Below are 25,148 nucleotides of genomic sequence, written 5' to 3'. Positions count from 1 at the left end.
AGTCCTGCTTCCCCCACATCCGCTCTGTGGTTGCCCACAGGACTTGATAAGAACTTCAAAGGTTCTTGAAACACATTTAAGGACCCGTGTGCCCCTACCTGCTCTCCTGTCCAGAGGCCAAATTTGGCATTCTATGGGGTGGGATAGGGTGGGTGGAGGAAGAAATGGAGCCCTGCTACCCCAGAAGGCCCTGGAGAGAGGCAGGGGAAGTTTTCCAGGGAGGGCGAGGCGGGCTGGTCCCCTCATACAAGCATCTGCATGCTTCCTTCCTTGCTTGCTTCCTTCCTCTCGGTCCCTCCCTCACCAGCCTACCTGGAGGCAGGTAATAAAGCAGGAGGAGGGAGAAGGATGGATGGGGAGGGCGGAGAGCCACGTGGTGCCATAAAGCCCAGCTAACGAGCCCCCGTCCTGGGAGTGTCCAGCCTGCGGGAGGGGAGCCAAGGCTCGGAGGGGGACTGCCAGCCTTGGGAGCCGGAGCCGGAGCAGCTGGGCCTGGGGAAGGCCATGCACCGAGGCGCGCCAGGACCAGGCCTCCGGGGCCTTCAGGGGGCCGAGGGCTCCGTCAAGGACTTGGGGGGCTGTGGCCCGGAGGCCGGGAAGGATTTTGGGGTGCTGAGGGAGAACGGCGCCCCCCGCGGCCTGGGCGAGGCGGAGGAGGTGCCCGGCGGCAAGAAGCGCTCGCGGCCGGTGCGGTCCAAGGCGCGGCGCGTGGCGGCCAACGTGCGGGAGCGCAGGCGCATCCTGGACTACAACGAGGCCTTCAACGCGCTGCGCCGGGCCCTGCGGCACGACCCGGGCGGCAAGCGGCTCTCCAAGATCGCCACGCTGCGCCGCGCCATCCACCGCATCGCCGCGCTCTCCCTGGTGCTGCGCGCCGGCCCCGCGCCCCGCGGGCCCTGCGGGCACCCCGAGTGCCGCCGCCAGGCCGCGCCCCCGGCCCCCGGCCCCGGCCCGCAGCCCGCCCCGCGCTGCGCCTCCTGCTCCCCGCACCCGCCCCCGGGGCGGCCGGGGCCCGGGGCGCAGGGCTTGGCGCAGGCTTCCTCCGCGGGGAGCTGGCGCTGGTGCCCCCGGGCGCCCTTGGCCTGGCCGCTGGGCCACCAGCACCCCTGACCGACCTGCCCGCGCGGCACAGGGGCCGGTGCAGGGAGGAGCCAAAGCCGGGAGGACTGCGAAAGAGAAGACGGCGGAAAACAAAACCCAAACCCGGGGAGACCGCGCCGAGGCCCCAGGGGAGAGGAGGCTTGGCCCGCGGGGAGGAACCGAGCCTGGGGCTGCGCACCCCGCCGGCTCTGGCTCTGGCTCTGGCTCTGGCTGGCGTTCGGACTCGATGCGCTCCTGCCAGGAAGTGACTTTGTGTTCCTGTGCCTCTAACTGACTCCCGCTGTCCCAACCCAGCTGCGTTTTGGAGAATGGGTGCTTTGGGACGGGGACTGGTGTGTGGGAGTGTGGGCGCACTGGTGTGGTCTGATGCCGCAGTGTGGGGTCCCCTGCCCCTGCCTGGGCGGATGCCCCAAGTCTGTGCTCTGGGAGAGGGGACCAGCAGCAGCCAAATAAAACGGAAGCCGGCATCTCTGTCTGCTACCAGCACGCCGCCGGGCCGGGGCTCAGCGTGGCCCAGGGTGGGTGGCAGAGGGCCTGAGGGACCTGAGAGGCCTGGGGGCTGCCCCTGGAATGTTGCCCCCCCCCCCCATGAAGGCCCAGGTGGGTACTTGGGGGCATTGAGTCGCTGCAAGACCCCAGGTGAGGGGCACCGTGGGAAAGGACATATTGGGAACAGGGAGGCCAGGCCTGGAACGGGGAGGTGTGATCAGCCCCCCTCTGGACCCTGCACGGCTGCCAGCTGCAGCCGGCCACAGGAGGACAGCAGTGGAACAGTGTGGGCCAGCCCCCCAGAAGGAAGCTGAAGGTAGGGCCCAGGAGCGGGGTCAGTGACTCCTGCCTGTCCCCCCAGTGAGGAGCTGGAGCCCCCAGGGAACCGGGGCAGCCGGTGCCACTATATTAGAGGGGGCCTTAGAACCCAGGAAGGATTATGGGGAGGAGGTTAAGGGAAGTGGGGCCTCAGGCCAAGGGTCCAGAGGAAGTGAGGGGCACAGCCAACCCCCTGCCCCCAGAGAGGTCTGGAGAGCCGGTGTCATCTAAGACACGGATGCTCCTGTGCTAGCGTCTGGCCTCACTGGGGCGGGCCTGGCTGCTGGGGAGGACCTGGATGTGCCAGGGGCAGGCTGAGCCTTCTCTGGTCTCCTCGGAGAGCTGGGCTCTTGCCAGCTGGGGGAAGAGTGGCACCACTCAGAATTGGGGCTCCCCACAGGAGCTGGAGAGATGCCCTTAGCCCTGGAGGAGTGAGGGCTCCCCAGAACAGCTGGGGTGAGGCTCACTGCCATCATTCAAGATGCCTTTGCTTGCTGGCTGGTGCACTTGGCTCTCAGACTCCCAAGTTCATAGGGCAGGGGGCTGGGGCACAGATCACAGGGGGGCTGTGACTCTGGGTCATAAGGGTCATGGATGGGGTCCAGCCAGGAGCAAACTGTGGGACTCCGGCCCCAGGCCTGCCCACCGAGCCAGCCCTGTCACGAGAGGCAGCGCCGCAGTCTGAGGGCGCACAGACAGGAGACAGGGAGCCTAGCAGCCCCTCTCTGCGTGTCCACGGACTGCCTGTGCGACCCCTGGCATCGCTTAACCTCTCCCGCCTCTCCTCGCTCACCTCTGTCCCAGTGACTGCCTCCGGGTAGCCGTGGGGACCAGCATTCCTTCAAAACGCACCATTTCTGGCAATTAGAAGGTGTCCCATAAATTGTTACTAATTCTATATCATTACGCTCTTACGACAGACCAGCCTGGACAGCGCTTCCGCCTTGCTTCACCCTGAGGCTTTACCCTCCGCTTCCCTCAATTCCAGGACCGAGAGAGCCGAGGGCTCTCCTGCCCGGTGCGGCACCAGCGGGGTGAGGGGGCCCCCTGAGGGTGGGGGAGTGAGTGTCCCGCAGAAGTGTGAGGTCCGCAGAGGCTGGGAAAGTGCCATCGACCCTCAACCATGGGGGAGGGTTAGGGGCTCGGGCCACACCCACAACGAAATGTCCGCCTGTAATTTAAGTCAGTCCTCCGCGTATTGTGGATTCCTGTCGGAAGACTGAAAATACACCCTCGAACACCACAGGTTCAAACGGTGGGGGGCCACGTAAACACAAGATTTAAAAAAAAAAAAATCCTTGAATAAGAGAACGCACGAGGTTCAAATCCAGTTTTCAAGGGTATTTCTCAGCCTCCTCACTTATCCGCTGAGTCACCCTGGCACGTGGCCTCAGGATGGTGAGCCTCGGTGTTCCCATCTGTATAATGGACTTACGTAATGAGACTGACATCATAGGCTGCTGTGCAGACTAAATGGGCTAATGCACTTAAAGCACTTAGCGTAGTGCCTGGCCCAGGCAGCGCTCACTGACTGGAAGCCATTAAGACATATTCTATTCACAAAGGCTGGAATATGGGGAGGACGCACGGGAAGGTAAGTTTGTAAACTAGAGTCCACAGCATAGCGGTTACTATTGTCTTATCGGGGCTATGTGTTTGTGTGCACACACCTGTGTATTTGCCTGCTGACATGCGTTTGCCTAGCATCCTGGGATCCTGGTTGTTTTTCTTTACATGCACAGATTATGGTCATGCTTATATAGATGTGTGGATGTGCATTGGTGTGTGCATATGTGTATGTATTGACCTAGCAGGCACCCCCTCCTCTCCCTGAGGCTTTAGGGGATCCCAGGCCAGAACACCCTTAATGGTGTGCCTCCCAGGCTTTTTGGAACCCTGGCTTGATTTTTAAAAAAAATACATTTTTATTGATTTCAGAGAGGAAGAGAGAGAGAAACATCAGTGATGAGACAGAATCATTGATTCGGCTGCCTCCTTACACCCCTCCCTGGGTCTGGAGCCCGAAACCCTGACCGGGACTCACCGGGACTTCCTGGTTCGCAGGTTGATGCTCAACCACTGAGCCACGCTGCTGCTTGATTGTTTTTTTTATCTGCTTCCAAGACCATACCATTCTTCAAGATGACGGATTTGCTGTGGAGAGAAGATAAATCTGTGAGTGTTCAAGAAATGGAAGTTATCAACTGAGACCAGATAGGTTTGTCCAAATACAGAGGAAAACAGTACAAGATAGGTATGAAGGGAACATAAAATGGCAAGTCCTGGAGAGAGAAAACATATGTAAGTCAGAGCTGCTAAAGGTATGCCCCAAAGATATGAATGTGCACACAGACAGACATGATGTACGTATGCGGTGAGCACAGCGGCCCACTCCGACGTGCTCCACGGGGAGGGAGCGGTGACCCTGCAAGGGCGGAGGGCGATAAATGACCGCACTCCCAGCAACGCCACACTCACAAAGGGCCCGGCACTCACTCTCCTGGCTTCTCCTGAAGTCTGTGCCTCCCAACCCCTCCCTCACCCTCCCTGCCTCCCTCACAGGGAAGAGCACCTCACCTCTCTAGCCACGAAGGAGACATAACAGCAGGAAGAAATAACAATGATCAGCCCTAACCGGTTTGGCCCAGTGGATAGAGCGTCGGCCTGTGGACTGAAAGGTCCCAGGTTCGATTCCGGTCAGGGGCATGTACCTTGGTTACGGGCACATCCGCAGTAGGAGGGTGTGTGCAGGAGGCAGCTGATGGATGTTTCTCGCTCTCTATCCCTCTCCCTTCCTCTCTGTAAAAAATCAATAAAATATATAAAACAAACAATGATCAGACCTAGGGTCCTCGGGATGTGGAGAAAAGGGCACATGTTCAGATTTCTAGTCATGTGCATCTGTTCCTTTTCAGTCAAGAACAGTTTGGCAGAATCAAAGTCAAAACACGTCAAGGGGCCTGGCCAGTGTGGCTGAGTGTTGACAACTGCTCACCGCTCAGCACCCTCCGTGCTCAGGGGAGCCAGGCTGGGGCGGGCGGAGGTGGAATGAGTGGGGTGTGGACACTCTTTGGGTGCCTGGTTGGAGTTCTCTTCTCCCTCCAGTTCACCCGGCCACCCTTCACTCTGAGCCAGACACTGCCCGCCCCTCTGTGACCTCCTAGCCCAGCGGGGAAGGGGGCAGAGAAGGGAAGGGTTTTCTTCAGTTCCCTGTGCCCAGGCCAGGGAGAGGCCCCTGCAGACCAGGAGGGCCAGCCATCTGCCTAGCTGGGCAGAGTTCACAGCTCAGACCCCCGAGGCGAAGGTGGAGTTGGAGGAGCTCAACACTCTCCTTTCTGAAGACACAGCTGCCCTGTGGCTCTGCAGAGAACGGCCCAGGGCTCTGAGATCCTCCTAAAATGCCTGTTTTGGTGAGAACTCGATTTTAAAAACAAAACAAAGCACGTGCTGAGTCAATATCGTGCAGGCCCAGCTCACTTTGAATGTTGGATATGGCCCATGGACCTCCACCTAAGACTTCATTTGGAGGGTGAGGGAGTGGGAGCTGGAGCAGCTCGCTGAGTTGGCTCAGCAGCTCTAGAGCGGAAACTGGATACTCCCTCTCCCTGCCTCTCCCTGCCTCTCTCTGTCTCTCCATGCCTCTCCCCCTCTCTCTGCCTCTCCCTGCCTCCTCTCCCTGCCTCTCCCCCTCTCCTTGGTCTCCACTCCATCTCTCATCATCCTCCTCAGCACCACCAGGCCACTAGATGGCACCATGAGCCCAGCATCTCCTGGAGGCTGAGCAAACCCGAGTTCCCAAATCCTGAAGGCTGACCCACCCTGCAACATCACAGCATGGCCCACCCTGGGACTTCCTGGTTTGCCTTTTCTCTCTGAGTTTTCATTAAGTCAAAAAGCCCCCTTTATGTCAGGTTCATTCTGTCTCGAGGCCAGCATTGCCCAATAGAAATATAATGCCAGCCGGGTTTCTAATTGTCTAGTAGGCACATTAAAAAAGTAAAAAGACGCAGGTGGCATTAATTTTACTAGTTTTCTTGGGCTCAGTGCATCCAAAATATTATTTTGCTATATAATCAATGTACAAAATATGAATGGGAATAATTTGAATTCTCTCTTTTTTCTTTTTGTACTAAGTGTCCGAAATGTGTGTTTTATACGCACAGCACAGGTCAGCTGGGACCAGACACACTTCCAGCGCTCAGTAGTCCTCTGGCTGGAGGACCCGAACTGGGCTGGAGGACCCGAGTTCTGCCACCCAAGGCCCAGCTCCCAGGTCGTCACATGGAATTCGGATGCTGACGGAGGGCCTCAGGGTCTCAGGGACCCAACTTGCCACCCTCTGCAGGAAGCCTCATAGTTAAGAAGGTGTCGGCACATTTGTGGGAGTTCCTGGGCCGGGGGCTCAGCTCGCCCCATCTTCCTGTGCAAACTTGGGGTGAGTGAGAGCCCTCCGGAGGGCCCAGGTGAGGGAGAAGCCACGCCCCACCCCTGTGCCCAGGCAGGGCAGGGGCCTCTCTCAGGGCCCCCGAGGTCTGCATATTCATCCATCCTGAGTTTTCATCCGCTCCGGAGGTCTGCATGTTGCAATTAACAGTGGATCTCCAGGATTGAGCAACCATTCCTAACTTAATGTAGTCATAGTCATCCATCCTGAGTATTTGCCTCAAAGGCACAAACAATTTTTAATACTGATTTGCCTCCAGGAGTTCTGTTAGCTCCCCTGGCATCGGCTCCTCGCTGCTCTCCCCCGCCCCCTGTGCCCAGTTCTTCACGGTCTCCGCCCATCACACTCCCTCCTCTGCCTGTGCCGTTCCTGCTGGAAGCGGCACTTCTGAAGCCAGCTAAGCACCACCCCCCAAAGCCATTCCTTTCTGCTGAAATGGTTAGTCTGGCTTCACATTGGCCCCTGGACTGGACCTGACCCGAGACTGGTATCTGGTGGGGATGCAGACTGAGATGAGCATCACTCTCCATTCCCAGGCCTTGGTTTCTAGTCTGTGAGAGCAAAGGGTTTGAACACCTCACCTCTGAGCTGCCTTCCATCTCTGACCTCCCCGACCATCATGCATGACCCCAGGGTTTGAAACTACTACAGCCTCCTGCACACCACACACACACACACACACACACACACACACACACACACAAACATACACACACACTCACATATACTCACTCACACACATACACACACACTCACACACACACATTCATACACTCACACACACTCACATACACACACACACTCACACACACATACACACACACTCACACACACACTCACACAGACACACATACAGACACACACACACACACACCCTGGTGTTTCCAGGTTCTCCTTACAAAGGTAAGGAGAGAGACTGGGGACAGAGATGTAGAGAATAGAGAAGGAGGCAAAAACACAGAAGACAAAAGAGAGAACAGAGACAGTACGAATCCGAGTGGACAGGCAGCCAGAAGCGGGGCCCTCAGAGCTGGTGTGTGCCCCAGGAGCCCCGGGTGCCTGATGGGCATGGGAGGCGGCTAACGCTCTGCCCACACCTTGGTGAGCTGCTCAGAAACTATTCAGTGGGCCCTGCTGTCCAGGCAGGATCCTGCAGGGCCCTCACTGGGCTCCCTCTCCCCTTCCCTCCTGGAGCCAGGAGCCAGGAGCCAGGAGCCAGGAGCCAGGCTCTGGCCTCGAAGCCTCCGGAGGTGGAGGTCATGGTCATGGCCGGGGTGGGATGCAATAGGTTCAGGGCCCCGTGTTTCCCGACAGCTAAGAGGAGGCAACCCCCTGCCCCAGGGGAGGAAAAGCGGGGGGCTCAGTCCCCAGGACAGCTGGAGAGACCCCACCCCGTGTACCCACTCTCTCTCTCTCTTCCCCCACCCAGCCCCCCGCCCAGAGGAGCAGGCCCATGGCTGTGCCGGGCAGAGGAGGTCGGCTGAGTCCCTCCGGGCGGGCCGGGCTGGCAGAGCGGGCTGGGCCGGGCAGAACGCCGCTGGGCTGGGCGGTTCCCGGGGGAGAGGAGAACTGAAAGGGAAAAGCTTCTCTGAGGAGGGCAGGGAGAGGGAGGCTGCTGGGGCACACACACACACACACACACACACACACACACACACACGCACACACACACTCAGCCGCCCTGACTTCGCCCGAGCCTCACTCTGGAGAGGAGCCTCCTCGCTCTGCTCTGCAAGCTGCTCGCTGCCGCTCCCCCGCCCATCCGCGCTGCCGGCAGCATCAGCAAAGTTGGCCTCCAACTTGAACGGAACGGAAGTCTCTCTCCGGCTCCCGGCGGCTCGGCGGGGCAGCGGGCCGGCCCCAGACGCTGGACTCCGTGGGCCTGGGCAGCCCACCCTCCCACCCTTCTCCCGGGGACACTTCGGGCCCTGACCTGTGGCCCCCACCCCCGGCTGGGCTGAGACATGGGGCGCTGAGGTCCCTCCGGAACCCCCTTCTCACGGTCTGGAACCCCAGCGGCCCAAGGTCCGAGCCAGCATGGCCAACCCCGTGCGGCCTCAGTCTCCCCCTGCGCGGGGGCAGCCGCGCGCCGCCTCGCCCCTGGACCTGCCCGAGATGGAGATGCTGCTCACCAAGGTGGAGGGCCAGGGGGACAGGCCCCTGAAGCTGCCCAAGTCCCTCTCGGGGGCGCTGGACCTGGAGCAGAACGGCCACGGGCTGCCCTTCAAGGTGGTGTCCTCCGAGGGGCGCCGGGAGGCCTCCCTGCCCCGCTCGCCCTCGCGGGCCAGCTCCCGGCGGGTGTCCTCCACGGCCACCGCCTCCGACGCCCAGGACGGGGAGGCCCCCAAAGATTACCTCATCCTTGCCATCGCCTCCTGCTTCTGCCCCGTCTGGCCCCTCAACCTCATCCCCCTCATCTTTTCCATCATGGTGAGTGCTGCCCTCTGCGCCAGGGCCCGGCGGGCACGGGGGGGGGGGGTGACAGGTGTGCTCCCTGGCATGGGTGCAGGGAAGCGAGAGGTGGGACCCAGGGGCTGGGGGAGAGAACCCCTTTCTCAGCTGGCCGACTACCCCCCCTTGGAGGAGGGTCCGGGCCAGGAGAGGGTTTGCTTACTGTTCTCTGATCTCTGCTCTTCACTTTGCACAGGACCCTGTGGGGGAGGGGGTCCGGGTGGCCCCCTGGAGCTAAATGCCAAAGCACAGAGATGGCCACGTGGGGGTCTTGTCTTTGGGGGTGGCCGGGAGGGCTGTCCCCAGCAGCCACTCCTGAGCAGGGCTGTGCTATCAGCAGAGGTGGCCGCTGGTGAGAAGTCCCGGGGCCAGTGTGCTCAGGAGGCGGGGGCAGCCCCCCACACCTCGCCCCTGCCCCCTGGGTGTCCTCAGTGCCAGCTCTGGCTCCCAAGAGCCCCAGGGGCTTCCCTGCCGGGCACCGGGGGGCCGGGGGCCTGGCTCCCCCGGCTGCTCCTCTGGGGACAGTCCTGGCCCGGCCCTCGGTGGTTAGATTTCAGCCTCTGTCCTCAGGGTGGGGGCGGTCTGGGCCGCGGGAGGAAACCGTGTCAGAGGGCGCGCTGGGCTTGCCAAGGAGGAACTGCGGGCGCGTCTCTGCTCCTCACGCACTCCTGTGCCGCAGGGCTGTGAGCACATGGTCTGAGGTCGCCCCTGGGCCGAGCCATGTGGACAGAGCTCCTTGCAGAGGGTCCACAGACACGGTCAGCAGACGTGATGTTTGAGGTCTAGCCAGGAGACAGACAGACAGACAGACAGACAGACAGTGGCGTCCCGAAGGAAGCTGGGAGCAGGGGGCAGCGGTCTGGGTGGGGAGAGACTGTCCCTCGGTCTGGAGTGACTCCACCGCGGAGCCGTCGGTCACCGAGCCCCTCGGAGCGGTGGTCACTCCTGCTGTCCCCGGGCTGTCCTCTGAGGAAGCCTCTGCTTCCTCACACGCCTCTGTCTGCCTCACCCCGCACGGTCTCCGCGGGAGGCCTTCCCAGCCCCATCCGCTCCCGTGCTGCCTAAGGCAGAGGGACTCGGCACAAGGGCCAGGGCTGGCAGCACTCAGGGTGGGGCCTGGAGGGGCTCCCTGAGTGCCTGCTGCACGCGGGGCCCCCGGGGCAGGGCAGGGCCAGCCGCAGGGGTGCAGCCGGTGGCTCCGGGCAGGGCCAGCCTCTTGGGGACAGGGAGAAGCCCCAGGAGGGGAGGTGGGCTGGGGGAGGAAAACCACCCTGGGCCCCGGAGGAAACAGTTGCTAGGCTCCGTCTCCCGGTGGGGGTAGCGGGAGGCAGGCTGGGGTGAGGAAGCCTGGGCCCGAGCCTGGGAGGCCAGCGAGCCCACGCTCAGCCTGTTTCCATGTCCTTCCCGGGCCCTTGAGTCGGCCTGGTGGGCACGGGGCCAGGGGCAGGGAACCAGGCGCTAACCGGCTCCCAGGGGCCCCCAGCCCAGTGGGGAGGAACTTGTAAACAGATCCTCGCGGCACACTGCAAGGAGTCTTTGTGCTCGGCGGAACCACAAGGCATCGCGTGGCCTTTGCAAGTCACTCAGACCTCTCTTCTCCTCCGTGCACCTGTCTGCGAGATGGGTGGACGCCACCACACCTGCGGGATAGCGCTGGGTGAGGGCGAAACGAGACAGGCCGGCCGTACCCGGCGCGCGGTTAAACGCCATCACACAGGAACAGCAGTCTCCCTAGGGAGGCGCGGAGACCATCACAGGTTTGCTGCGGGGCCTTTAGAGGTTAGAAATGTAACCTATCATACAGTTCACCCACCTACAGTGCAGGGCAGGGGTGTTTAGGACAGGCACAGTGAGGGGCGGCCGTGCCCACACTCTATTTTAGAACATTGCCTGGCCTCCAGGGAAACACTGTACACACACCTACACACACACCTCACTCTCAGTCCCTCCCCAGCCTAAGCGACCGCTCATCTTTCTCTAGGGACCTGCCTCTTCTGGGCGTTTTATGTCCATGAATCACACGTCACGTGGTCCTTCGAGACCGGCTTCTTCCAGGGGCACCGAGTGAGTGTTCAGACCTCACCTGTGTGGTGGCATGTCCACTGGAGGGTTTGGAGCCAGAGAGGGGTGTGGTCAGGTTTCCATTTTGCTGGGTCAGTCTTGTGCAGGGTGAAAGGAGGGCCTTTGCGGGAGAGCAGGGGAGAGAGGAGGGGGCCTGGGCCAGGGCACGGGGCAGGGGGAGCTCTATCGGTGGTGGGTGACAGAGCATTCGCTCAGTCGCCCGTTCGTTCCCTCGAACGGCGCGCTGCTTGTTTGGAGAGAAGTAAGTGGTGGAGGATGTGTCTTTGTGCCCCAGGCACCGTGGTCGGCATTTGGGAAGCGGCGGCGAAGACCTGGTCTATGTGGCGTGAGAGGGATGGGAGCGTGTGGTGGTCAGGGGAGGTGGGCAAGGACCTGCTCTAGGAGTTTAAGGTTGTTGTTTTTTTTTTTTTTTTTTTTAAATCTATTTTATTGATTTTGTAGAGAGAAAGGGAGAGAGTTAGAGAGTTAGAAACATCGATGAGAGAGAGTCATCGATCAGTTGCCTCTTGCACACCCCCCACTGGGGATATGCCCGCAACCAAGGTACATGCCCTTGACCGGAATCGAACCCGGGACCTTTCAGTCCCCAAGCCGACGCTCTATCCATTGAGCCAAACCGGTCTCGGCTAGGAGTTTAAGGTTTTTTAAAAATATATATTTTTATTGACTTCAGAGAGGAAGGGAGAGGGAGAGAGAGAGAAACATCAATGATGAGAGAGAAAATCATTGCTCAAGCTGCCTCCTGCAGGCCCCCCACTGGGGATCGAGCCCGAAACCCGAGCATGTGCCCTGACCAGGAATTGAACCGAGACCTCCTGGTTCATAGGTCAACACTCAACCACTGAGCTGTGCTGACCCGACTAGGAATTTAACTTCTATCCTAGTGGCTCTGAGGAGCTTCTAAAGATTTAAAGCAGCCCCCGCTGGTCTGGCTCAGTGGATAGAGCGCAGGCCTTCCGACCGAAGGGTCCCAGGTTCCATTCCAGCCAGGGGCACATGCCGGGTTGTGGGCTCGATCCCCAGTAGGGGGCATGCAAGAGGCAGCCAATCGATGATTCTATCTCATCATTGATGTTTCTATCTCCCTTTCTCTCTGAATTTAAAAGAAAAAAAGTATTAAAAAATAAATAAGGATGTTAAGCAGAGGCTTAAAACGGGATGTGGTCAGTTCATATTTTAAAACCAAACCATTGTGGGAAAGGAATGAGAGCAGGCCGGATGGGGACAGGTAGGGGCCCCCGCAAGAGGCTCTGAGCCGGTGCAGCAGATGCGAAGGCCCGTGCTAAGCTAAGCTGTGGGCTGAGGAAGGAGGGCGCTGAGGAGGGAGGAGCAGTGCTTGCTTTGGAGCCCCAACAGTCAGCTCAAAAACAGCGGCACCTTCGCAGAGAACCTCTGGCACACAGTGCTTCAGGCTGGGCAGAGTGGGGTCGGCAGAGGGGGGTGGGCAGAGGGGGTGGGCAGAAAAGGGGGTCGGGAAGAAGCCTCCAGGAGGGGAGAGGAAAACTGGAAAAGAAGGGGAGACACCAGGGAGGAGCGAGTTTGAAGAAGGAGGGAGTTGTCCAACGCAGCGGCCAGATCAGGTCCAATAAGGATGGTGTCCATGGCTTGGCCACTTACAGATCCCCGGTGACCCTGGTGATGGTCAAGCAAAACGAGAGAGGAGGCCCGGCTATGTGGGTCCGTGGTTGAGCATCGACCTATAGAACCAGGAGGTCGAGGTTCCGTTACCGGGTTGCCCGCTCAGTCCCCAGCAGGGGGTGTGCAGGAGGCAGACGATAGATGATTCTCTCTCATCATTGATGTTTCTCTCTCTCTCTCTCTCTTCCTCTCTGAAATCAATACAAAATTTTTTTTTAAATAAGAGGGGATGGATGAGGCGAAGTCCCTGAGGAGTGGAGAGATGGGGTCAAAAGAAAGACCTCCTCCTGGTTGCTGGGAGGGGAGGAAGCAGATGGAAATATTTGAAGAAAAGAGAGCCGTTCATGCTGTCTGAGGTCCATGCCACCAGGGACACGGAGGTCGAGCTTGTTTGCTGGGAAATAAGGGCCTGACGGCAGAGGGGAGGGAGGTGGCCAGGCATAGACAGGTCAATGGCCCGAGGGCTCTGCTGGGGACCAGGGGTCTGAGTTGTGATTGGCCTGCTGCCTCAGGCCCCTCGGCTTTTCCAGTTCCTTCCCACCCGCCATTGCAGTTGCTCTGACTCCGCCCCTGGAACCCCCTCCGATCCTTCCCTCTCTTTTTTAAAAATGAGTCTATTGGGGTGACCCTGGCTAAGGAAATGATATCGGTCTCAGGCGCACAGTTCCACAACACACCCTCTGTCCACGATCCTGTGCGCTCCCCACCCAAGTCAAACCTCTGTCCATCGTCACCTACCCCCCCCCCCCCCCCTTCGCCGCTCTGCAGCCACAGGAGGGCTAGCCTGCAGCCAGGGCCTGGCAGAAACAGCTGCAGTGCGGAGGGCGAGGGCTGTGCCGGGGGCGGAGCAGAGCGCCCTCTGCTTTATCCGGCGGGGAGATGCTTGGCCCCGTGGAAGGGCCAATGGGGGCCAGCCCTGGCGCGTCTTGTCAGCCTCAGAGCCGCTGGGGTTTGGCCTGAGTCCGGGGGGGGGGGGGGGGGGGGGCAGCTCTCCCCAGCATCCTCCCCAGCCCCCACCCACTCTCAGACTTTTTTTCCGTCTTCCTTCCCCGATCTATTAATTGAATTCATTTTCTCCCTCACCGTGCCCACAGCCGTTGCAATCACGGATGCTCTATTAATTCACAGTCATTATGATCATTACTGAAATGATCCGTGTGCCTTCGACGTAAGCCATTTTTTGTACAAGAAGACGAGGCCACTGAGTGGGGATGAGAGAGCAGCTGGTGCTTCCCGGTGAAAAGCAGTGAAGGGTCTCCTTCCATCCCTGTAGCCAAGGAATGGGCCATTCGCTTGGTAACTGACGGGGGCGGGGAGGGGGGTGGGGGCTGGTGGCTTCAGAAATGAGTGCCAGCCAGTGGTGAGGAGCTTCTATGCCTAAAAGCAGGGTCCCGCTCTTCGAGGAGCTATTTCCCTCCATTGCACAGGTGAGGACACGAAGACGTACAGGACAGTTGTGAGACTTACCCTGGAGGGCGCCGATAGAGTGTCTCACACATCAAAGCCGCCGCTGTCAGGTCTGCCCCGTCCCCTCGGCCATTCCCAGTGTCGCTGCCTCAACTCAACCGGGACTCTCCAGCTCTGAGGAGCATGCAGGTCTGGGAAGCAAGGACTGATGGTTCTGTGGATTAAAAAGAGAGAGTGGGCTTAGTGGGACTGGGAAAATTCTCCCTGGTGCCTCCCCCTGTCCTAGTCTCAGTCCCAGCCAGCCCGGTGTGCTCCTCTCTCCATGGTCCTGAATCATTGCTGCACTCACAGCTGCTTCTCTGCAAAGTCGGGGGCAGGACTCATCTCCGGCGCTGGCTGCTCCCCTTGCCCGGCCTGCCAGGCTTATGGCTGGGCATGAGTCCCTTTGTCCCGACTCAAGGAAACCCCAGAATCCCTAAAGCCAGACTTCCTGGGAGTCCCGGGAGCCTTCCTGTATGTTGGCCTCCCTTCCCCCCGAGGTTGCCTTGGTGGAACTGAGTTTAGTGACCCGGGCTGGCCACACCGAGAGCTGGAGGGGGCGTGGGCTGGTGCTCATTTCCTTCAAGAACCGGCTCTTAACCCTGAGCATGCCAATCGTAGGTTCAGTGGTTAGAAAACAGGCCCTCTCATTGTTTTTCTCCCTTCTTTTATTCTTGACTTCCTCAATGATACCAAAATGGAGGAGGCATGGTCCCTGCCCTTTAGGCTTAAAGAGAGAGACTGACAGAGCCTCCAGGTGCTAACAGAGAGGAAGAGAAAGGCCCAAGATGGGATGGGAGGGCCTAGGAGGGGCTGACTCGTTGTTTGTGGGAGTCAAGGAAAGCTTAACGGGAGATGCCTCTTGCCCAGATGGCAGAATGGTGACGAGAAAAGGCGCTCCAGCAGAGACAGTCCGTGTAAAGGCTCAGGGAGCATAGGACTGTATCCCTTTTATGAGGAGTCATGTGACCAGGCCTGTATGTCAAAGACGTCCCCGTGGCTGTCATGAAGACATTGGATGAGAGCAAAGGTGGAGCAGAGAGAAGAGATGCCGTATAGCCCGGGAGTGGGCTAGGGCGGTGGCATGGGGACTAGAGAGGGAGGGACAGACATGAGGGACACGAGGTCAGGAATTCTTACCTGATGGTATTTGAGGTGGGGAGAGACAGAGGGCAAGTCCAGGAGGGAGATGCTAGGATCCTCTCCCAGAAATTAGAGCTACAGAAGACAGCTGTGCAATGAGGCTTTGCTGTTCCCGGTGAACCTGCCAGAGCGAGGACCCTTGCTGAGGCCGGGCACCAGAGATGGGGATGGAAAGAGTACCGTGTTCCCCTGGGGGAGACGGGTACCAGGAGGAGTCTCCCGTATCCCCCCACTCCACTGCCATCACAATCAAGCTGGGGGCGGGCGGGAGAAAGCAGGCGGAGGGAAGAAAGAGGAAACGGAGGAGCGGTAGGTTCCTTGACTCAGAGCGATCGTGTGGTTCGCACCCTAACTGGGACATTTCTGAACGCGAAAGGAATGCTGGGTACTTTTCACCGAGACTCCCCAGGTAGCCTTCCCTCCTGGAACAGGCCTGCCCTCCTCTGCTAAGGCTCACGGGTTATGATCCTATTCCCTTCTCAGATTCAAGGAAGGGATAACAACAAACATATGTCATTGCTATATTTATTATTTTTAGTATCTTTTTTTTTATTGATTTCAGAGAGGAAGGGAGAGGGAGAGAGAGATAGAAACATCAATGATGAGAGAGAATCATTGATCTCCTGGTTCATAGGTCGACGCTCAACCACTGAGCCACCTTGGCTGGGCTCGTTACGATATGTATTGAGCACTTACTATTGCCAGGCACCAAGCTAAGCCCCCCAACTTATAGTATCTCATTTAATCCTGCCACAACCAGATGAGGTGGGTACTGATTTTGCCTGATGAGGAAATAAAGCATAGGAAAGGTAAGCCGCGTGTCCAGGGTCACACAGTTAAGGATGGAGCTGGGAAGGCATCCGGGTCTGGCTCCAGAGCCTGTACCCTTAGCCAGATGACCCTTCTAGGGGGCTGGAGGCTACACCGGCTCCTGGTGGGGCCCTGCCATGTCCAGGAGGGCTGCTGCCTAAGCCCCACTCCATGCCCCTCCTCATGCCAGACCCATCTTCTCTTCCATCTCTTGCTGGATGACATTGGTCCATGGTCACTGATACCCCTGAGGTCCAGAGGCACAAACTCTCACAACTTCCTGCCCAGATCCACCTGCAGACCTGTCCAGGCGTGAGGTCCCTGCACCCACATTCATCCAGTCTCCAAGGACAGGCTTGCTCTCCATAGTTCACCCTGGTGCTCAGGTCCAGACCTACCGCCCGGGGATATTGGGGTGCCAATCACTGCTTGGTCTTTTCACCCTCACCCTCTTCACTGGATCTTTTTTCTCTCCTGTCTTGAAGAAATCCTCTATGTCTCACCCAGCTGTACACCCCCCAATGCATACAGGACAAAATCTAGATTCTGTTTTGTAAAAGTCAGGGCCCTTTTTGTTTTTTGGTTTTTTGTTAATCCTAACTTGAGGATATTTCCCCATTGATTTTTAGAGAGAGTAGAAGGGAGGAAGAGAAAAGAGAGAGAGAAACATCGATGTGAAAGAGACCATCAATTGGTTGCCTCCATTCCTGTCCTGACCAGGGCCAGGGATCAAGCCTGCAACTTAGGCATGTGCCCTTGACCGGAACTGAACCCGGGACCCTTCGGTCCCAGCACCAATGCTCCATCCACCGAGCCAAACCAGTTAGGCCCAGGGCCCTTCTTGCTCTGGCCTTACTCCATTTCTCCGGTTGCTTCTCTCACAATGCCTGCACGCTCCAGTTCCTCACCTGTAAATGGCCTAGTAACAGTCCCTAACTCATATGGGGTTAGGGTGAAATGCTCTAGGGCAGGGGTGGGGAACTTCTTTCTGCCCAGGGCCATTGGGACATTTATAACATCATTCACAGGACATACAAAATTATCCACTTAAAAATTAGCAGCTATATTTGGTCAAACATTTAAATTAACTCACCTCTAATGCCATGGCAGGGCAAGACCAAATGATTTCGTGGGCTTTTGAAGGCCCAGGGGCCGAACATTCCCCACCCTTGCTCTAACCTAGTGGTCCGCAAACTCATTAGCCAACAGAGCCAAATATCAACAGTACAACCATTGACATTTCTTTGGAGATCCACATTTTTTTTTAAACTTAAACTTCTTCTAATGCCACTTCTTCAAAATAGACTTGCCCAGGCAGTGGTATTTTGTGGAAGAGCCACACTCCAGGGGCCAAAGAGCGGCAGTTTGCCGACCACGGCTCTAATGGATGGCAAGCATTTAACATACCTCCTGAGACAGGTACATTTTCCAATCATGTGAGGGATCATGATGATTCCGGTGAGGGTGGAGGAACCCTGGTTGCTTCTCAGAGGGGGTGGCATTGGAGCCAGCGCTTGCAGGCTGGGGAGGAGGTGTGGGGGGCAGGAACGCAGGCAGGAGAAGCAGCACAGGTGGGCATGCCCCGAGTGGCTCAGGTTGGCGAGGCCTGGAGGCGACGGGAGAGGGTAAAGTCAGAAAAAGCAACGCTGACCTGGTTGTAGTGTTTGGTCTGTGGACAGGGGGTGGGGTGGGGTGGGGGGGAGACACATGGCTTGGAGGGAGGTAGGAACGCAGCCACCATCATCCTGCTGAGCTTCTGCACCAGCTCCTGAAGCGCTGCCTCCTCTCTGACCGCACACGGCCAGAGGGGCCTTTGGAGACATCCCTCTGCCCTTGCCTCCCATCTCCCCTGGCTCCACTGCTTCTGGGGAAGAGCCAGCCTCCTTCCTGTGTGGGCAGAGCCCTGCCGGGCCCGGCCCCACCCACCGCCTCTTGCTCACTCTCTCAGTTCCACCCACACGGGTGGTTTCCACCGACCCCTCCTGCTTCCTTCAGACAGTGACGCACGGAACATCTACACGTTTGCCACTCACGGCTCCCCCCCTCAGGGTCTTTGTGCCTGCTCTTCTCTCTGCCTGGAATCCTCTTCTCCCCCTTACCAAAGGTCTACTTAGTTCTTACTCATCCTTCACATCTCCATCCAAACATCCTTCTCTGGCTCTGCTCTTTCAGAAGGCCTCACAGGACCAGGCCCCTCTCTGTTGTCACACTACCCACCGTCCCAACTTTACCTCTCTTTGTGGGATCCCCATGGGGCCGTGAGCTAGGAACGGGGGGATGCTCGAGCACCCTGCTGCACCCCGGGGCCCGCACAGGGCCTGGCGTGGTCTGTGCAGCGGAATGTGGTTTGGGGAACAGGAAGGAGAAGAAGAGGGGCGGGGGGTGGGGGGTGGGGGGGAGTCTGCAGGAGGCTGCATTCGCGGTGTGAACAGAAGTGGTGCCTGGAGCTCGGGCAGCTGCGAAGGACCTGGAGGGGGACATGCACTGACACTGACGAGGAGCCCAAGCTGATGAGACGGGGCGGGGGGAAGGAGAGCAGGATGAGTCCGGTGGTTTGCCAGAAACTGGGGCGTGGGCAGGTGGAAGGAGGGGTGAAGGCCAGGAGCAGGGCCGGGAAGCCGGAAGCTATGGCTGTGAGCAAAGCGAGTTTGAGCGAGGCTGTGCCCGGAGCGTGGGGCTGGCCTCGGAGGCGCTTGAGGCAGGGAAGCCTGGGCTGGGGTGGGAGCGGGCGGGGTTAGAATTCTGAGAGGGAAGCGGACAGGACCCTGGGCAGGGGGTCGCCCGCACAAAGAGAACAGAGAGGGCGAGGGTTGCATCTCTGAACTTCAGTTTCTTCAAGAGTCCGAAACACCGATACTGACCGAAACGGAATCACTCCTTGCTCTCCTGCGCCGATTGTTTTAGACAGGTCCATAATAAAGAGTTAAAAAAGAAAAGAAAAAAAGAAAGAAAAAAAGGCGGGCAACACTGCCAACCGCCAACCACTTAGGGTGATTCTGAGGCTGAATGAGATAATGTAGGTCCAGTCCTTAGCCAGCCGCCTGGTACAAAATAAGGGCTGGATAAATCGTCACCATCAAGGTACCTGACCGCATGTCCATTCTGAACCCAGGGGTCTCGGAGAATCAGAAAACAAATAACCAACTAAGTGGCCTGAGGCAGCCACACCCTCAGAAGTCAAACGCCCCGGAGTTCTAGAGCTGGAGGTCACGGGCCAGCCCTTGCCAGCAAGTTGACCAGTGCTCCGGGCAGGGGCACAGGATGGTGGCAGGGACACAGGAAGGTGGCAGGGGCTCAGGATGGTGGCAGGGGCACAGGAAGGTGGCAGGGGCACAGGAAGGTGGCAGGGGCACAGGATGGTGGCAGGGGCACAGGAAGGTGGCAGGGGCACAGGAAGGTGGCAGGGGCACAGGAAGGTGGCAGGGGCACAGGAAGGTGGCGATGCCTGGGACAACCCCCTGCTGGGCCGCCCTGCACGCCTTCTGTTCCCGCCCTCACCCACCCGACCTCACCACGTTCAATGGGGCCGGGCGACACCCAGCTCCCGGAGGAGGGCGGCTCCCCGGCCCGGCCCTCCTGCTTCAAACCCAAGACCCTGCCTTTCTGTGGGAGCCGGGACGGGCTTGGCGGAACCAGGACGTGGTTCCTGGCTGGGAAGGGAGAGCCGGGGATTTTTTTTTCTTTTCTTTTGTGGCAAGAGGGAGCTCACAGAGGAACGGAGACAGCCACAGGCACTGCCTTGGCCTCTCGGTGCAGCCGCCGTGGTGGGCCCAGGCCTGGGGGCTGGGGGGGCTGGTGCACCTGGTCCCACAGCTCCGTGCAGCCTGGACCTGGGCCGCCCTCTCAGGCCCTGGGTCTCCACGCCACCACCCTGCGGCTCTGCATTGCTTGGCTCTGCTTCCAGCTGTCCTCAGCCGGCGAGCGCCAGGCTTGGTGAGGGTCCGGCCCCTTGAGTCCAGGCCACTTCTCAGGGAGAAGCCCACTTCCTCTCCTCTGGGGGGCGGCTGGAGTGCGTGCGGGCTGCAGCGGGCCAGCGCCCCCCCTCCCCCCTCCGGACTGTGAGGACAGCCTCCCTGAGGCCCCTGCCACCCTCCCTCTCCCCGCAGTCTCGAAGTAGCGTGCAGCAGGGGGACATAGACGGGGCCCGGAGGCTGGGCCGCCTGGCCCGGCTGCTCAGCATCACCTTCATCATCATGGGGATCATCATCATCATCGTGACCGTGAGCATTAACTTTGCAGGTGAGTCCCAGCCGCGTGGCAGCCACGGCTGCGGCCTGGCCTCTGGGGCAGGGGCAGGGGGGGGGGGGTGGAGGGGTGGAGAGGAGGGAGGTCAGAGCCTGTGGGACCGCAGCCCAGCCTCTCGCCCCCAAAGAGCAGCTCCGTTCCAGGCAGCAGCCTGCGGAGCAGGCTGGCCCTGTGCCTCGTCTTGTTCCTGGAAAGTGGGTTAAGCGGAAAGGGGGGGGGGGGGCAAGAGCGTGACCCAGGAGCCAAGAGGTCACGCTCAGGGCACGTACCCAGGCTGCAGGCTCGATGCCCAGCCTGCAGCCAACCAGCGATGTTTCTCTCTCCTGGGTGTTTCTATCTCTCTCCCTTCCTCTCTCTCTCTAAACATCAATAAAAGCATATTTTTAAGAAAAGAAAGAGCACAGGCCCAGGAGCCAGAGGCGGGGGTGGCTAGTTGAACCCTAGGGGCTTTCCTGTGGGGGCCGTGGGCAGAGGCTTCTGTGAGCATCGCAGAGATGGCGGATGTGTCCGTCTTCATAAATGGCGCTGAGACAGCCAGGCCAGGCCGGAAGTAAACAACGCACACGGTGGAAGTCAGAGAGGAACACACCTGTGAGCACCCCGGAAGTTCTCCAAGGAGGAGAGCCATTTCCAAGGGTGACTCCAGCGGCTCACAAGGCCCATGCAGCTCCCCAGACAGAAAGACACACACACACACACACACACACACACACACACACACACACGGAGGCCGCCAGGGATCTCGGCCCCTTGCAGTGACCAGCCCAGGCTTTCCCCTAAAGACTTTGCTCCCCTAGACGGGCCCCACGGAGCAGCGGCCGTGGCTGCTGACCCCGGGAACGTGTCAGAAATGCAGACTCTCAGGCCCCACCCAGACCCCCCGAGTCAGAGTCTGCATCTTTACTAAGATTCCCAGCCAATCATTCGGGTTCGGGAGGCACTGGTCTAGATTGTGGGGTGAAAGCCTGGGATTCAGCCGTGGGGTCATGGGCAACCGTGGCCACTGAGGCGAGGGGAGAGGTCAGGCTTGTAGCCAGCCTGCCGGGTTCAAACCCCGCGGGCTCCTCTCTGCCTGGATGGAAGCATCTTCCGTGACCTCCGCGAGCCTGGCGGACGCGCGGGCATGGGAGAGGCAGGAGCCCTCCGCCCGGGCATTCGCCTCAGCATCACCCACAATGCCTCTGGCCTGCTGCTGCTGGTCCTGCTGGCCACGACTCTTCCTTTTAAAATACATTTTGTTGATTTTAGAGAGAGAGGAAAGGAGAGGGCTGGGAGATAGACTCATCGATGAGAGAGGAACACCACTGATCAGATGCCTCCTGCCTAACCCCCATTGGGAATTGAGCCCTCCACTGGGCATGTGCCCTGACCGGGAATCGAACCGGCAATCTCTTAGTTTCTGGGTCAACGCTCACCTACTGAGCCACTCTGGCCGGGCAGCCATGACTCTTTTGATGGCACATGCCAACCACCGAACTCAAAACGGCAGAGGGATTTCCACCAGGAAATCCCAGCAAAGATGCTCTGCGGTCAGGGCCCACAGGACTCCGTCCGCTCCCTGGCAGGTCAGCTCTAACCAAGAGCCCCCAACCAGGGGGTCCCTTGTTGCCCTCTCCCATGAGGAAACAAACACCAAGTCCTCGGAACAGGGCCCGGGGCCCCACGCTCTGAGCTCTGTCCTGCCGTAACCGTCCTTCTCTCTGCAGTCCAGAAGACATAGACGTGTCCAGGCTCGGCCGGCAGAGGCAGCCCTGGCCCGCTGGCCTTCCCCCCCCCCCTCACCCCTTGGAGGACAGGACGGGGCTGCCAGGGGCCCACCTGTCCCCAGGCTCCACAAGCACGAACTCAGAGGGACCCTCCGCCACTCCGCCGTCCACACCAGATGGGAAAAGCCAGAGGAAGAAGGGAGGACACGAAACGGACTCGAGCCAGTGGACAGTGTGGTTTAACCTCATGGACACAGCCTGGCTGGCATGTGCCCCCGTGTTCTGGCTTCTTCCTCATCCCCACACTTTCCTGGCACCTGCCGAGCAGCGTATCCTGCCAGCAGGAGCAGAAACCAGCTGCACCGAAGGAGGAGCCGTGGGGGGGCGGGGGAGAGCAGCACACGCCCGCAGGGCCGGGCGCAGAGTCGCCGGACTTTCTGGATCCTTCTGGAACTTTGCATTTTTCTCGAGGAGGGATGGAGAGGACTGTTTGCATGCGTGTGCCACATGCCTGCTGCGATCCTGGCCGTGCCCTGGCCTCAGAGGCCGAGTGATGCTCAGCACACGCCCTGCAGGCACACGGACCTCAGCCGCCCTGGGCAGGGGCGACAGACACCCTTCACCTGCACACACCCCCCCCCCCCAGCCCATTGCAGGGTGGAGGAGCCGAACGGAATGTGGTGAAGACGGGAACAGGGACAGCGTGACACAGACCTCTTCCCGAACTTCTTCTGCCGAGAACTCTGGTCCCAGGAGCCTCCCAGGATGCCCCAGCCCGCCTCCCGCCCTCCCTGTGCTCTGCCCGGGGCACCATCCGAGATCTCCCAGGGCCCAAGAGCCAGCTGGTGAGGCCCCCGGGCCTGAGCTTCCTCCTGCCACGGCCCCCAATGGTCTGGGGTACAAACTTGGGGCCCCGTACAGAGCAGCTCAGATGGGGCATGGGCGCCCTGTGCCTCCGCCTCTGCCCCTGGCCACCCACAAACAGGAGGAAGCTTTGGGGCCCCCCCCCCCACCCCCAAAGGCTCCTTCCCAAGGGCTCCTGGGCCGTTGGCAGTGTGTGTGCTGCCTGCAGGGAAGGGGGCCAGAGAGCTTTTATGAAGTTTTAGTGTTTCTTGGCCTAGAGCAGTGGTCGGCAAACTGCGGCTCGCAAGCCACATGCGGCTCGGAGCCGCGGTTTGCCTCTCTGTTGACTAATGAGTTTGCCGACCACTGGGATAGGGGCTTAATCACAAGGAACAACAACAGCCTGTAATTACTGGAATCCAGAGTCTAGGCCAGTGGTCGGTGAACTCATTAGTCAACAGAGCCGCAGTCTGCTGACCACTGGCCTGGAGAATCCCAAGACAGAGGAATAGCTGGGCCGAAGGGCCAGTCGGTGGGAGAGGCGGGCTGGACACCATGGCCCCTGGGCCGCCTGCCTGGCTTTAGGCCCCAGATTCTCCCCCAAATTCCGGGCCCCCTTCCGCACGGGCTTCGGCTCCCAGACTCTGGGAGAGCCATGGGCCCGGCCTTCCCGCCGGGGGTCACGGCGCTCAGTGGAGGGCAGGTTCCTAGCTGCAGCCAGGCTGGCCCCGGGTTGGCCAAGAATGTCCCCCTGAGCCTGTTCACGATGCTTAGGCTCCTCCTGGGACCGCTGCCAGCCCCCACCCTCCGCACGGCCCTGCGAGGGCTCTGTTAGCGTGGACGGTCTGCCGGGGCAGTTCCGGGGCCTGGGCCAACCCAAGTGACCGCCAGGAGGGGAGGGCGCAGGCCCCGGGATCCCTCGGGGGAGGCTTTGCTGAGCCCCCTCCCAACCCCCCAGGAAATCAGCTCCAGCCGCTCCCGCCCCAATGGAGAGCTGGTGTGTTTGCTTTATGGGAACTTTGAGGCCAAAAGAGAGATGCCCTGGTTTGGGGGTGGGGATGGGGTTCGGGGAGGGGAGGGGAGCGGGAGGATGTGGGCTGGTCCAGAGTATTTGTGTCCCTGAAAGGTCAGGCCAGGCCGGGGAGACTGAGGCCCCTGGGAACTGGGGTTCACAGGCCCCCGCTCTGGGCGGAGGGGTCAGAGTCCCAGGCTCCCAGCAGGCGCCGCGGTGCCTCCGCTCAGCACTTCAGGGAGGAGAGAGACATGAGCCAGGGGAAGGTGATGGCAGAGGGCGGGCGCCCCGCTGCCCGCACCCACGGGCAGCCCGGCACCCCCAGGCCTCGCCGGAGCTGGAAGGACAGTGTCTCTGCCCCGCTCCGCGGCGGGCCGGCTGCTGGCCGCATGAACGCAGTGTCCCGGCTCCTGCCGCCGACCAGTCTCTCCCGAGTCCCACAGGGAGCGGCGAGCACTCTCCCACCGCCCGCACCACACGCCCAGGTCACCTCTGTATGTCTCGGCATGGAAAGAAATAAAGCTGCCTGCACACGCGCCCCGCGGCCTTTGTCTGTGCTGCTGGGGCCGAGGGGTCCAGGCGGCTGCTGGAGGCTGTGAGCTGGCCAGGACCTCGGGGGCAGGCCACGGTGGAGGTGGGCGTGGGCAGAGCCCTGGCCGGGCGCGGGGAGGGAGGAATTGCCATTGGCCATGACGGCTGCCAGCACGGGAGGCGAGAGGACGGGGGAGGGGGAGGAAGGCATGGGGTGGGGTGGGTGGGGCGGGAACGGAGGGAGAGTCGCAGGGCCCAGAGGCGGGGGAGCAGAGTGGAGCGGGTGTGGGAGCTGCGGCCTGGGTTCAGGTCCTGCCTGCCGGTCCCCGGGGAAACTCCTTTACCTGCCAGGGGCCGGGGGAGCACGCCCGGGGGCCGGCAGCGGGCTCTGCGGTTTGGGTGAATTGTCTCATGGAATCCCACACCTCCTCCACGCGGCCCCACTGACCTGGGAAGCAAGCGGAGGTGAGAGGCCGGGCGTGCCCTGGCCGTGCAGTCAGGAGGGTGCCTCCCGCCCTAACGGCTGTGAGCTGTTCCCAGGGAGCCCGCCGTTTCAATGGCCTCCACCGCCCTCCCGGCAGGTGACAGCCGCGTTTCTCCGCAGCTTTCGGCATCACTGCTGCGCCTCGCCCTTTCCAACAGCACGTGAAGCCCCGCCTGGGGGGCTAGACCCGTGGTCGGCAAACTGCGGCTCGTGAGCGACACGCGGCTCTTCGGCCCCCGGAGTGTGGCTCTTCCACAAAACCCCACGGCCTGGGCGAGTCTATGTGGAAGAAGTGGCGTTAGAAGGAGTTTAAGTTTAGAAAATGTGGCTCTCCGCAGAAATTCCAGTCGTTGTCCTGCTGACAGTTGGCTCTGTGGACGAACGAGTTTGCCGACCGCTGGTCTG

The 25,148-nt window shown here is 60.2% G+C and overlaps 2 protein-coding genes across 2 annotated transcripts; both read left to right on the top strand.

Moving 5' to 3' along the window:
* Nucleotides 1–502: 502 nt before the first annotated feature.
* BHLHA9 (basic helix-loop-helix family member a9) lies at nucleotides 503–1,110 on the top strand (the record flags this gene model as incomplete). Its single annotated transcript, XM_084862348.1, has 1 exon — nucleotides 503–1,110. The coding sequence occupies exon 1, from the start codon at nucleotides 505–507 to the stop codon at nucleotides 1,108–1,110; it is 606 nt and encodes a 201-aa protein (XP_084718474.1). The 5' UTR covers nucleotides 503–504.
* Nucleotides 1,111–8,315: 7,205 nt separating this feature from the next.
* On the top strand, nucleotides 8,316–22,007 carry TRARG1 (trafficking regulator of GLUT4 (SLC2A4) 1). Its single transcript, XM_084863059.1, has 3 exons — nucleotides 8,316–8,782; nucleotides 20,029–20,161; nucleotides 21,874–22,007. Exons 1-3 carry the CDS (start codon nucleotides 8,390–8,392, stop codon nucleotides 21,885–21,887), a joined length of 540 nt encoding a protein of 179 aa, XP_084719185.1. The 5' UTR covers nucleotides 8,316–8,389; the 3' UTR covers nucleotides 21,888–22,007.
* The last annotated feature ends 3,141 nt before the right edge of the window (nucleotides 22,008–25,148 follow it).

This window comes from Pipistrellus hanaki (assembly GCF_964339955.1).
Source record: "Pipistrellus hanaki genome assembly, chromosome: 16".
In the NCBI taxonomy this organism is placed as follows: domain Eukaryota; kingdom Metazoa; phylum Chordata; class Mammalia; order Chiroptera; family Vespertilionidae; genus Pipistrellus; species Pipistrellus hanaki.
This window is presented reverse-complemented; position numbering and strand designations above follow the sequence as displayed.